The following is a 12,216-nucleotide window of genomic DNA, read 5'->3' as shown; positions in this document are numbered from 1 at the left end:
TTTACATTAAAAGAGGTAAATGTCTAAATACAAAATACTGTTTGACATGAAAATAAGAGTGTATATTGGTTGGCCGTTTTAGTGGGCTTGACAGATTGACTTTCATTTTAACAGAACAGTGAAGTGAATATCAGCAAAGCTGTCTTAAATATATTGCCATTTCAACCCTCTGATAATTTGTTAAAATACAACAAAATTAGACTCGATGTGCAATGTTAATGCTTACAGTGTATCAGTGTCTTACTTCCCCCTAGTGGTCATTCAAAGAAAACACGAACAACGTGCGTTGAGTATGTGACCTTCACTCCTTAACAACCAACCGCAATTAAAAAGAGTTCATTTTACTCGGCTTTTAACATATTATTTTCATCTGTTGATATACATATCAATATGAAGCACTCATTTTACAAAACCTTTCTGGGTGATCTCCATAGAAAGTAAACAAAGTTAACATTTCATATTCTTTATTCCCGCTGTATGTTCACAAGAAGAATGTTTTCTCCTCGTATAAAAAGCTGATTGACATGACGTGTGTGCACTCTTCCATACTCCACTTTAGGCTTGGTTGCAATTTTTTGTGTCACTTTTAATGTGGTCTTGTCTTTCTCCGAGTGTTCAGATCTCTCCTGGGTGTGTTTGGGGTCGGTTCTCCTGGTTTGGTGTGTTAGATGAGATGAACTGCTGTGTAGCTCTGACTTCTGATTCTCAACCGCGCTGAGAGCCACGGTCTCTTGAACTTTTAATTTTTCAAATAGCTGTAATAGAAAATTCATTGAAATAGATTTATAAAGCAATATAATAAAATTGAAGAGTATCAAAAAATGCCAGCAAAAATTTAAAAATTCTTCAGTGTAAAGCACAGTAAAAAAAAAAAAAAGATTATTTTTATTTAATACATTTAAAATCAAATTTTAGATGTGATTAAGGATTAATAACTTCTGGAATATTCAGATGTATATTCAAATGCTTCACCCTTGTGACCGTAAGTGCTTTCTCGTGATAAAGAGCTTGTCCCAGAAGTGGCTCCCTGTACGTTTCATCCACATCCACCATTGCCTGGCACCAAACGGATCAGCAGAATAAAAAAGACTAATATTTATATTTAATAATGATTATAATAAATGTAAAGGTGATTAAATACTTACCAGGTTCCAAAACTTATCAAATGCCACCACAAAGCCAGAACACACTCCTCGGAGCCCTTTAAAGGTCCGGATGTGAACCTTGACTCTGATTTTCTCCTGAACACATCTGTTCAGCTCTCCTAATGGACTGCCTGTGTGCACTGGGGAAAAAGATAGAGCCTATTGAGCTAACTAGATAGAAAGCATTTTTTTTTTTTTTGTGAATAAACAGTTTAGTGTTTACTATAGTTTTGTGGGCTAGACAGCAAAGGCAGAAACATACGTGGCATTCTGGTAAGCACATTTTTAGCCGCTTTTCGCTGTCGAGGCGGTCTCTTGACTCCGCTTCCCTCTCCCTCCTCCTCAACCGGGTTGTTTACCATGAGTCTTTTCAGCCTTTCTATCCTCTCTGGGTCTGCTTTACCCTTCTGTGCTTTTCGGAGTCTTTTCTCCACATTTTCGGGTTTCGCTCGGCCTCGACCGCCTTTCATGAAGCTCTCGTATTCTGCGATGTTATTAAAGCACTTGATGTTGGGGTAAGGCAGTGGCACCTGTGGGGAATACAGAGCGAGCAGAGGGTCAAACCTATCCGAGCTGATGTCCAGCTTAGTTTCGATATCATCTTCGTCGGTTTCTAGTTTTTGTCTGGAGGTCTCGGTGGTTGTTTGCTGGTCAGATGTTTGGGAAGGTGGTGAACGGCGCTCACTTTCTGACTCTCTCTCATCCTCCTCCATTTTTGAATGAGCCGCAGACTGCGGAGGATCATGGGTAACTTATCAGTGTGAAGCCACCGATGAAAATGTTTCCTGTCAAAGTCACTAGTAGAATATTATATATATATATATATATATATATATATATAAATATATATAGAATATTATATATATATATATATATATATAAAGATGATAAAATATTCAAGTTTACTAATAGGAAGTCTTAAAAAGACGTTTACTATTTGTAATTATACTATTTTTATATATACTTAGTTATATATATATACTTTATTACTTCAAAAAAAAAAAACGTTAACTGAAATGTCTTTTTTTTTTAAATTAAACTTATTTTATTTCAGCCATTTTCCAAGTTAAATGTAATTTAACGGTGTAATAAAATAACTAAAACGAAAACATAAATATAATTAATAGAAACTATTTAGATGTTAAAAACAACAATAGAAATGTCAAAAGTGCGCAGTAATACTACAGCTTAAACTAAAAATATTAAAAAGTATTAAAAAATATTAAAATATTCGTAAAATCTATATTATCTCAGTTATACTAAATCAAGACTGGTTTGTAAGTAACTATTTATATGACCCAAATAATAATATTTTTTAATTAAATATTATTATTTTTAATTCTACTTATCTAAACCTTATTTCTATTTTCTTGGCTATGTATGTGTGTACAGATTATGGATACTTTTGTTACCGCTTCAGCGTTCGTTCTCCTCCTCGTCAGTAGGTGGCAGAGCACACTCGCACATACAAACGGAATGCACTACACGTAGAAGCGTGTGTTCGTAATGTATTGTTCTAAAAGAAAACATTGCCGTATCGCGTACATTTTCCCCCCTCATATCAGGGAATAAATATACCAGATGCTAGAAGGATATGTGGCGCTGCTTTCGATTTATATTACAGTGCTCCGGTGAAGGGTTGGTGTAATAACCTATACTAGAAATATGCTTTGTTAAGAATACCAGAAGAGGAGGAATCCGTTTGTGTTGCTTCAAGATTTAATAAGCATATGAATTCACTGGAATCGTGAATAACTCGATGTCAAGAGAATATCAGTGGACATAAAACAAACATGAAGGTGCTACAAAAGAGCTGATGTTACAGTGGACCTGGGGACTTTGTCAGCACTCTGGACATTTCTGTAAGAAACATATCTCAACAAGAAGTGCATCCTAATATTATAAAATATATTATGATGATATACATACTGCATAAATTATATATTAACAGTATACCATACCTTTATTTTACTAGGTTGTCAGTGGAAATGGAGTTTCCAGGACATAGTCAGCAGCTCTTGGCCAGCCTGCGCTCTCAGCGTCTACAAGGTTTCCTTTGTGACTGCACTGTGCAGGTCGGCCCGACTCGTTTCGGAGCCCACCGTGCCGTGTTGGCCTCTTTCTCCCCATTCTTCCATATGTTTTACTCCGATCAGTCAATGGGGAGTACCAGCACAATCAACGGAGGGCCACAAAGAGACACAGTCACTATTAATGGAGATATCGTGACCCCACAAGCCTTTGGGCTCCTCCTTGACTTTATGTACGAAGGGGTTCTGCGGTTAGCAGCCCACCCCCCTCCAGAGGACGTGCTCGCCGCAGCCAGCTTCCTACATATGAATGACGTGGTGCGAGTTTGTAAGAGAAGACTGCAGGGTCGAGGATTGGCTGAGGCGGATAGTACAAGAGTAGAAGTTGGAGCAAACGAGTCAGCTAAACCTGGAGAACTTGATGGCTCGAGTGGAGAAGACGCACCTGGTGCAGGAACAGAAAGAGATGGAGCAGTAAGACATTGTCTACAGTCAAGCCAACAGATGTCACTTTATATTGATACCAAGACTGAAACACAAGCAGGGATGGCTAATCTCCTCATGCACAGTGCGGAGAGTTCAGAAATGGCGGACACGACCCAACCAGGAATGGACTCGCAACCAGCCATTAGTAATTCTTGTTCGGGTCCGTCCACATATCGTTCTTCACCTAGACCTGACAAAACAAGAACATCTGCAGCGGCACGGTCTGCTAGCCTTGAGTCGGCACTTTCAAGTCCATGTAGTACGACAGAACTAATTCAGACAGAGACACAACCTGTTGTAGCCACTGCCGTGGCTCTGAGCAGTGTGGACAACACTAGTGCTGCTCAAGAACATGAATCTAGAGTTTTTATGCAGGCTCCAACACTAAAACCCCAGTTCCAGAATAAAAGTGCTGGAAATCCAGGGTCTTCACAACACATTCAGAGCCAGAATGAAAGGAGGCATGAGAACACTTTGCCCAATGCAAGAAACATGCAAAGCAAGCGTAAAAAAACTATTTCGCAAACATCAAGGGAAGAAAATAAAGATCGCTTTAAAGTGAAATTGGAGGCCATTGTGATTTCTGATGAAGAGTCTGATGATGTAGATGAGACCGTGGTCATGGATGACGGCCCAAGTAGAAATGCAGATTTAGATCATGGGGATGATTTTGATGACTGTAATCATGATGTCGAGGAGCTGACTGATACTCAGTTTATTCCTGCACACTCATTAATTCATCTTCCACATCAAGAACCCCTTTCTTTCCCTTCCTCACCGCAGGGTCCTAATACTTCTACAGCAGACACCGGCAGCTTTTCATCATCTCTTTTCCAAGCCAATTCCCAGCCGGAGCAGCAGGCCATGTACCTTGAGGATTTTCACGACTCGCTTGGGAGTTACGTAGAGGACGTGCCTACTTGTAACACTTGCGGAAAGACGTTTTCCTGTGCTTACACGCTGAGGAGACACGCCATTGTGCACACTAGGGAGCGGCCTTATGAGTGCACCTACTGTTACCGCAGTTACACGCAGTCTGGAGACTTGTACAGGCACATCAGAAAGGCACATGATCACGGCTTACCAGTCAAACGCAGCAGAGTCGAGTCAGACCCCCCACCATCACCACCCCCTCCTCCTCATCCTCCCCAGACATAGCCATCATCTGTGGCTCAATCCTTTTAATAGGTCCTTCAGAAACCTGTATGAAATACTGCTGAAGGCTTTTGAAAATCATGAATGGCCACATCTATACTTGTGTGGCAAATGCTTTGAAAGGGAATCTTGACACATGTGACTGCTGCCATGCCATTTACAAACAAACAATGTAACTGAAAAAATTTTTTTTGGTGGTTATTCAAAATTGTTTGAGATTTGTACTGTTACACAAACTGGTTTTAAAATTAACTGCTAAAGTATATTGTTTTTATATAAAGATAAGCAATGGAAGTAAATCTGAATTGACTAAGAGTGGTTCCAGCATACAGGCCTAGTATACTGAAACAGCCTTTTAATAGGTAATCACCATTCATGGTGGTGTTTTGCAGTTTAAAATGCCATATTTATGTCTCTTATGGAATACTGTAGGTGTTATACCAAGAAATGAGCTTTCTTAGAGCAGATAAATGACTACATCACTACGAGGAAGAGTTTCGCTGTGTGTGTTTTGTGCAGTTTTGTGAGTCTAAAAGATGGCAAGACTTTAAAATAGGTGCTATGAATTGCTTTTGAGAACGGTGCATTTATTTGTTGTAAAATGTTTAGAGAAATTAAACACTACTTTCCAAAAGTTTGGGGTCAGTAAGATTTTTTTTATTTTTTTTTATTAAATTACTATTTTTATTCAGCAAGGACACAATACATTAATTAAAAGTAAAGACACTTATAATTTAACTAAGATTTCTATGTCAAATAAATGCTTTCTATTCTTCAAAGAATTCTGAAGAACGCATCATGGTTTCAATAATATTAGAGAGCACAGCTGTTATCAACATTCATGATAATAGTTTCTTGAGTAAATCAGCATATTAAAGATATTTTAACATGCTGATATTAGAATGATTTCTGAAGAAACGTGTGAAACTGAAGGCTGATTTTAATATATATTTAAATAAACATTTATTTTACATTTAAATACTAATTCACAATATTTCTGTTTTACTGTATTTTTGATCAAATAAATGTAGCCTTTGTGAGCATAAGAGACTTCTTTCAAAAATATACAAACCCCAAATGTTTGAAAGGTAATGTACATCAGATCGAAACCTACCAGATACTGTTAAATAATGGCCAAATGTCTAAATTAAAAGTCTGCACAAGGGAAAACAATAAAACAAGACTTTTAATAGTTAATCATGTTGCATTGTGATATTCTTCAACAAATGTTTGGTAAAATGGTGGTTAATACCACGACACAGTAAGTTACTTATTCTGTCTTCCAACAAAGATTCATTTTCACGTTTGTTTAACTGTAACAATGTACTTGAGAAGCAGATCTCCACAATAAAACAATGTCCATTAGCAGTCGTCCACTGGTCCATGCATCTGCAGAAAAAGGTATTGATTTAGAAGTTAATTAATGCTAAGTGAATCGAGAGAGATGTTTTTAGAGCAGATTCTAATGGGATTAATAGTCATCAAAAGGTACTCACTGCCTCTGCTAACTGAGGCCATGCCATCGCCATCACAACTCCATCATCAGTTGTGGGAGGAGTCTCCAAATTCCAGTATGTGAAATGATGGAACACTGAAGAAACTTTCACTACTCTGTCCTAAAATCAAATGACAGAAAAAAAGTGTTTTAAAATGCATTTTTTGTTATTTAGAAATTCATGATATCTGTGAATTCAAAAGTAAGGCACAGTGCACGTACCTCTTGATCAGATGCAGGTTTCTGGACCTCTTTTAGCACTAGTCCTGTGTATCCTTGTGGGCAATGCAGTTCCTGTCCCTTCAGCCCCCGACCTCTGAATGACACTGTCGTTTCTGCACAACACAGTGTTATGTTTATCGGGTGGAGCGCTTCAACTCGTTTCATTCTCGAGGTGTGTATTTGTATTTGACTAACCGTGTTTGCGTTCCTTCACAGTGGGATTAAAGAACTTGAAGACTTCAGCAGGTCCGTTATGCTCTATTTCACAAGGTAACAAGTGGATCTGTGGTTTGCCAGCTTGCTTGAGGGAATCAAGCCGGATAGCTGTCACACAACTGTTCGCTGACATCTAGTAAAACAAAGTGTGTAAAGCACGTGGCAATTACTGACAGTGTCATTTCATATTATATATATATATATATATATATATATATATATATATATATATATATATATATATATACATCTAGTAAAACATAGTTTGTAAAGGTTTACTTTTAGTGATAGTGTAATTTATTTGTTATATTTGTTTATGTATATCCAAAAATCATTAGGATATTAAGTAACGATCAGGTTCCATGAAGATATTTTGTAAATTTGCTGCCATAAATATCCAAACTTAATTTTTGATTAGTAATGTGCATTGCTAAGAACTTAATTTGGACAAACATTTTGGATAATTTCTCTCAATATTTTGTTTTTTTTTTTTTTTTTTTTTTTTTTTGCACCCTCAGATTACAGATTTTCAAATAGTTGTATCTCGGCCAAATAATGTCTTAAACCATACATCAATGGAAAGCTTATTTCAGCTTTCAGGTGATGTATAAATCTCAATTTAAAAAAAAAAAAAAAAAAAAAAAAACTCTTATGGTTTGTTGTGGGGAAACGGGGTATTTTGTGAAATTTTTACTGACATAGTGCTTCGCTATAGAGCTGCCATTACTATTTTGACTCTTTTTAAAGTTAAAAATTACAAAATGACATTCCATTAAATGGCAGTGAAAGGCTGATTATCTATTAAAAAAATCATGTATACATTATTTGACATTCCTTTTGTTTGCAGTTATTGGTTGTTAATAGAACAGTTGTCCAAGTGAAGATTAATTAAAAACGTCTTCTACGATAAACCGTACACTTTTTCCAGTTGATATAATGCTAGAGGATCGCAGTTTATATCAATGTTATCAGAACTGAAACTCTGTAAACTTGTAAAGAGAGTACGGTAAAGCGGAGATGTCATTTGTTACAAATATCTTACCTTGCTTGTTTTCGGTTCTGTTTATAAAGTGTCACGTGGGACAGCTGTGTTTACTGTGATTGGACGCGCTGTATTTCTTCGCTTCCACGCGGATGTTTTTCGCGGTAAAATCCAAAGCATTCTGCCATCTACCGGTTGCTGTTGTCGTCGGATGATGACTCGAAAAAAGTCAGTATTTTTACTTTATTGTTATTATTAGTAGTATTATTATAATTTCAACTTATATAAAAACAATAACAGACACACACATAACTTTATAATTACGTCTGTTATATTTATTTTATGATTACAACGCACTGTTTCCTGTTTCCAAGGCTCTCTATGAGTGCAACACTGATATTATTCCTACAGGAACCAACTAGGAACGATATTAATCGAAAGCGATGTGGTCTCGTTCATGTGAATTATTCCTGTAAGATTCAAATAGGGTTTTGATAGACTCCCATATTAGTTTGTTTAGATAGTTAATATATTTTGATTACTCTTCTAACGCCTCCTGTGAAAAATGGTTGTAATTCCGTGTTTAAAAGTGCCACAGCGTCACGCACAAATGTACAGGTAGGATACATACAAATAGTTGCTCTCTGAATCTCTGTGGCATACTTTCCTTTATGTAAAATTAATAAGATTAATTTATATAAGCAATCAGTTGATATCGGGTTCTTGTTTATTGAACAGTTTAACTTTTTATCCCTTTTGCATTTGCAATCAAAAATATATCACACACTAAATAGCTTAGAAGTGTTAGTTGGCCAGTTACTAAATAAAGCTTTTTGAGTGTTAATGATTAATAATTATCAACATAAAGTATCTCTTTATGTTAATACTAAACAATATTTCATGAAACATGTGGGTAAAAATAAGTAAGGAAGCTTCTGTCATGTTAAAACTGAATGATTTTACATGTTTCTGTATTTAGAAACCTGGTGTATTACTATGTATAACTGTTTTTCAGAAAATACCTACTGTCACAAGGTGTTCTGGACCGCAAGTACTGTGCACAAAAACACCCAGATGGCACTGTAACCCTTCCAGTCATAGCATCTGTTCTGGCACAGCTTGATCTAGTGGCACTAACAAAAGATGTCGCACAGGACAGCTTTTGTGAAATTGTTGATATCCAGGTAAGCATTCACAATTATTAAAGATATATGTTTGCACCCAATTCACTGAAAATCCGAGCGTCAGTATATCTGCTTATTCTTTAGGCTCCCCCATTATCAAAGAAGGAAAAAGTTAAATCCTCTTATAAGATGCTTCTAGAGACTGCACAGTCTATACTGGTTTCTAAAGGAGAAAAATGGAGTGAAGATCTAGAGAGAGACATTCCTAGCCGATGGCAATGCCATGGAGATCTTGTCCTGTTTAGCGAAGGCTGCTTTTCTAATGCAATATGGAAAGAAATTGGTGAGTGATAATGAATCTCAGACCCTCTGTACATCCAGGCTTGCATATAAAATAATTAGATTATATATTCTGCATTAATATTTTTTCCCCCAGAGTAATATCTCATAGTAAATAGCTTAAATGTCTTAAATATATTCTTGAATATTTTTATTTGTTTTAGGATCTGAATTCTGGACTGCAGTTGCCCTGGCTTTGGGAGGAAAACGTATAGCACAAATTAAAAAAATCTCCCAGGATGGTTATCGTACACCTATGGTGACTATGCTTTTAGGAGAAAGCAGCTATGTAACACACATTGATAACCACATTAGGTAACCAATAAGATGCTGTGTTATTTAAAAAAATAATAATGATCTCAAAATATTAAATTAATATTCAAATAAATAAATCTGTTTGACTAAAATTTAGGTATGAGTTTGATGTCACCAAGTGCATGTTCTCTTCTGGGAATATCACAGAGAAGCTCAGAATAGCCTCCTTTGACTGCAGTGGAGAGACTGTGGTTGACTTATATGCAGGTAAAAGCATTGCTGTGTGTAACATTGGAATGAATTGGAATGGTTTTTAATCACCCAAGATGTATGATCAGATTTTGCCCCACTGTCCAGGGATTGGCTACTTCACTCTTCCATATCTTGTACATGCTAAGGCTGCCCATGTGCATGCATGTGAATGGAACCCAGATGCAGTAAAAGCTCTACAGAGAAACCTACAGGTCAACGGTGTGTCAGACCGCTGCACTGTCCATCCAGGAGACAACAGACAGGTCAGGATAACAGCTTGTACACTGAGATACAAAAGTGCTGATTGACATTATCTAAAGTTTACTTACTAAAATTTTAGAGAAAAAAAAACAGTTTTGTTGTGGATGAGAATCAGCTCATTGTGTAAGAGACAATATATAATAATATATAATCATTTTCTCATTATGTGAACATTTCCAAATCAGGGCTTCTCTAAGGCTTCCAAAAATTAAAGCCTTAAAAAACAGCCATACATAAGAGCAAAAATCTTACATTTGTAAACTCCTGGAATTAAATGTTGCATTTACTGCAAAAAAATATATATCTTTCTAAGAATTATTTATAAACATTGTTCAATTATATAAAGATTCTTTTATTTGGGATGCAAAATCATTTACTTGGGTTTGAAGTTTTGTTTTTTGTGTATTTTTTTCTAGTTTAAATTAACATGTTAAATTTAATGTATAGGTAAATTAATTTTGTTTAAAGTTTTATTAAGTGTGTTTGTAAGGTCAAAGAATGTGTTTTCCCTATGAATACCAGTTGATTTTTCTGACCCCATTGGCAGATATTTGTTCTTGATTTCATATGCGTTTAAAAAAAATTTATCAACTATTAGAATAGACTAACATACAGATGGCCTCAGAGATAACAGATAGGAATACAAAACACTGATTCTTAGTCTTTGGAACACAATTTAAGATATTTTTGATGAAAACCGGGAGGCCTGTGACTGTCCATAGACTGCCAAGTAAATAACAGTGTCAAGGTCCATAAAAGGTATGAAAGTCCTCCCAGTTATACTCCATCTGGCATCAGACATTAAATCTGGGTTATATGAAGCGACGGGAACCGACTTTTTGTAAGTTTTGGAAAAACAAAAATAATGACTTTTATTCAATAATTACCTTTGTCAACAGTCTCCTCTGTGTTCTCTATTCATCGTATGCTGAGTATGCCTTCTGTGTCATCCACAACACAAGGATGTGCTGTTTTTACATGTATTTGCTTTGATTCAAGAAAACAGCGCATCCTTGTGGCAAGGCCATACAGTTGCTAACACCTTGTGGCAAGGCGGATACAGAAGAGCATACGGTGATATGAAGAGACATGGACCTTGGCATTGTTATTTATTTGGCAGACTATGGGACAGTCTCATGTGTTCCGGTTTTGATCGGAGATTTTACGGGTTTGGAACGACCTGGGGGTAAGTGATTAATGACAAAATTTTCATTTTGGAGTGGTGCATCCCTTTAACCATGAACACACTTATGTCATTTTGCTATTTGCACATCTGGTCAGTTGAATTAATAAACTTTTGGACATCCTTTTTAGCTTCCATTACGTGATCTTGCTGATCGAGTGAATTTGGGCCTCATACCAAGTTCGGAGGAAGGATGGCCAGTGGCATGTCGTCTGCTAAAGAGAGACACTGGTGGAATGCTGCATATTCATCAAAATGTCACAACACCTTTGCATCGTGAACCACTTGAACATTCATCTGCTATCGATGATGAAAAAGGCTCTTCTATGGAAGAGTCTTCTCTGAGGATCCAGAGGGATATGCAAGCGTGGACTGCCTGGGCTTCAGAAACAGCCAGAAGCATCTGTACACTTTTGTCAGACATCACTGGAAGCAAATGGAAGACAAATATCAAGCACATAGAGCATGTTAAGACATATGCACCACATATCAGTCATGTAGTTTTGGATTTGGAGTGTAAACCTCTCTGATAAACACATTCAATCATGTATAAAGTTGTTTTAACTTTTTATCTTTATAATCAGCAATAATTAGTTTTACACTTTTCTTTGGGTGTGTGTGTTTGAGATGCAAAATTTAGTTTTTGTAGTTATTTATAAAAAAAAAAAAAAAAAGATTTGGCTGTGATGTGGAATATTGTTTAATTATGAACACTGAACACTTATGTACTGTATGGTTGTCATGTTCGAAACGCAGTGAAACTTATTTCATTTGATCTCTAACAGATAAATAGCAACATCAATTTTTAATTGGCCATCAATATTTATTTTATTTACAGGTATATGGAATTTCCCTAATATTAATTAACTGTTGTATCATATACAATACCATTCAGATATTTATATAAATGCTTTTTTTTTTTCAAAAGTATTTAATGATTATGAATTCTGAACTGATTTGATCAAAATACTGTTAAATGTGCTCATTTGGTGCTAAAGAACATTACTTTTCAACGTTGAAAGCAGTTGTGCTTCTTAATTTTGTTTTGGAAACCATGAAGTTTATGGAGTT

At 36.1% G+C, this 12,216-nt stretch overlaps 4 protein-coding genes across 7 annotated transcripts; 2 read left to right on the top strand and 2 right to left on the bottom strand.

Moving 5' to 3' along the window:
• Positions 1–447: 447 nt before the first annotated feature.
• On the bottom strand, positions 448–1,909 carry lsm11 (LSM11, U7 small nuclear RNA associated). Of its 2 annotated transcripts, XM_019094355.2 has the most exons (4): positions 1,408–1,900; positions 1,146–1,285; positions 973–1,056; positions 448–755 (listed from the first exon to the last, which is right to left on the bottom strand). In XM_019094355.2, exons 1-4 carry the CDS (start codon positions 1,856–1,858, stop codon positions 465–467), a joined length of 966 nt encoding a protein of 321 aa, XP_018949900.1. In that variant the 5' UTR covers positions 1,859–1,900; the 3' UTR covers positions 448–464. The 2 variants fall into 2 exon arrangements, with proteins under 2 accessions (XP_018949900.1, XP_042594276.1); XM_042738342.1 differs by lacking the exon at positions 973–1,056 and having other exon boundaries at positions 1,408–1,909.
• A 684-nt stretch (positions 1,910–2,593) lies between these two features.
• Positions 2,594–5,844, top strand: LOC109079172 (zinc finger and BTB domain-containing protein 3-like). The gene is made up of 2 exons (XM_019094341.2): positions 2,594–3,007; positions 3,121–5,844. Exon 2 carries the CDS (start codon positions 3,134–3,136, stop codon positions 4,817–4,819), a length of 1,686 nt encoding a protein of 561 aa, XP_018949886.2. The 5' UTR covers positions 2,594–3,007; positions 3,121–3,133; the 3' UTR covers positions 4,820–5,844.
• Positions 5,845–5,984: 140 nt separating this feature from the next.
• On the bottom strand, positions 5,985–7,942 carry rnaseh2c (ribonuclease H2, subunit C). 2 transcript variants are annotated; one of them, XM_042738338.1, is made up of 5 exons: positions 7,792–7,942; positions 6,729–6,882; positions 6,534–6,646; positions 6,313–6,432; positions 5,985–6,205 (listed from the first exon to the last, which is right to left on the bottom strand). In XM_042738338.1, exons 2-5 carry the CDS (start codon positions 6,880–6,882, stop codon positions 6,179–6,181), a joined length of 414 nt encoding a protein of 137 aa, XP_042594272.1. In that variant the 5' UTR covers positions 7,792–7,942; the 3' UTR covers positions 5,985–6,178. The 2 variants fall into 2 exon arrangements, with proteins under 2 accessions (XP_042594272.1, XP_042594273.1); XM_042738339.1 differs by lacking the exon at positions 7,792–7,942 and adding an exon at positions 7,667–7,786.
• trmt12 (tRNA methyltransferase 12 homolog) lies at positions 7,888–12,172 on the top strand. 2 transcript variants are annotated; one of them, XM_042738337.1, is made up of 7 exons: positions 7,888–7,959; positions 8,747–8,915; positions 9,000–9,198; positions 9,359–9,509; positions 9,607–9,716; positions 9,807–9,964; positions 11,277–12,172. In XM_042738337.1, exons 1-7 carry the CDS (start codon positions 7,943–7,945, stop codon positions 11,673–11,675), a joined length of 1,203 nt encoding a protein of 400 aa, XP_042594271.1. In that variant the 5' UTR covers positions 7,888–7,942; the 3' UTR covers positions 11,676–12,172. The 2 variants fall into 2 exon arrangements, with proteins under 2 accessions (XP_042594271.1, XP_018949901.2); XM_019094356.2 differs by lacking the exon at positions 7,888–7,959 and adding an exon at positions 8,103–8,349 and having other exon boundaries at positions 11,277–12,169.
• The last annotated feature ends 44 nt before the right edge of the window (positions 12,173–12,216 follow it).

This window comes from Cyprinus carpio, chromosome B14 (genome assembly GCF_018340385.1).
Source record: "Cyprinus carpio isolate SPL01 chromosome B14, ASM1834038v1, whole genome shotgun sequence".
Lineage (NCBI taxonomy): Eukaryota > Metazoa > Chordata > Actinopteri > Cypriniformes > Cyprinidae > Cyprinus > Cyprinus carpio.
This window is presented reverse-complemented; position numbering and strand designations above follow the sequence as displayed.

Coding starts and splice junctions, on each gene's coding strand:
- LOC109079172 (XM_019094341.2), top strand. CDS start 3,134: ATGGAGTTTCCAGGACATAGTCAGCAGCTCTTGGCCAGCCTGCGCTCT.
- rnaseh2c (XM_042738338.1), bottom strand. CDS start 6,882: ATGTCAGCGAACAGTTGTGTGACAGCTATCCGGCTTGATTCCCTCAAG. Junction 6,647..6,728: donor TGTGAAGGAACGCAAACACG/GTTAGTCAAATA, acceptor TGTGTTGTGCAG/AAACGACAGTGTCATTCAGA. Junction 6,433..6,533: donor AACCTGCATCTGATCAAGAG/GTACGTGCACTG, acceptor ATTTGATTTTAG/GACAGAGTAGTGAAAGTTTC.
- lsm11 (XM_019094355.2), bottom strand. CDS start 1,858: ATGGAGGAGGATGAGAGAGAGTCAGAAAGTGAGCGCCGTTCACCACCT. Junction 1,286..1,407: donor TGTGCTTACCAGAATGCCAC/GTATGTTTCTGC, acceptor CTTTTTCCCCAG/TGCACACAGGCAGTCCATTA. Junction 756..972: donor AAGCACTTACGGTCACAAGG/GTGAAGCATTTG, acceptor TTTCTATTACAG/CTATTTGAAAAATTAAAAGT.
- trmt12 (XM_019094356.2), top strand. CDS start 8,297: ATGGTTGTAATTCCGTGTTTAAAAGTGCCACAGCGTCACGCACAAATG. Junction 9,510..9,606: donor CACATTGATAACCACATTAG/GTAACCAATAAG, acceptor ACTAAAATTTAG/GTATGAGTTTGATGTCACCA. Junction 9,717..9,806: donor TGTGGTTGACTTATATGCAG/GTAAAAGCATTG, acceptor CCCACTGTCCAG/GGATTGGCTACTTCACTCTT.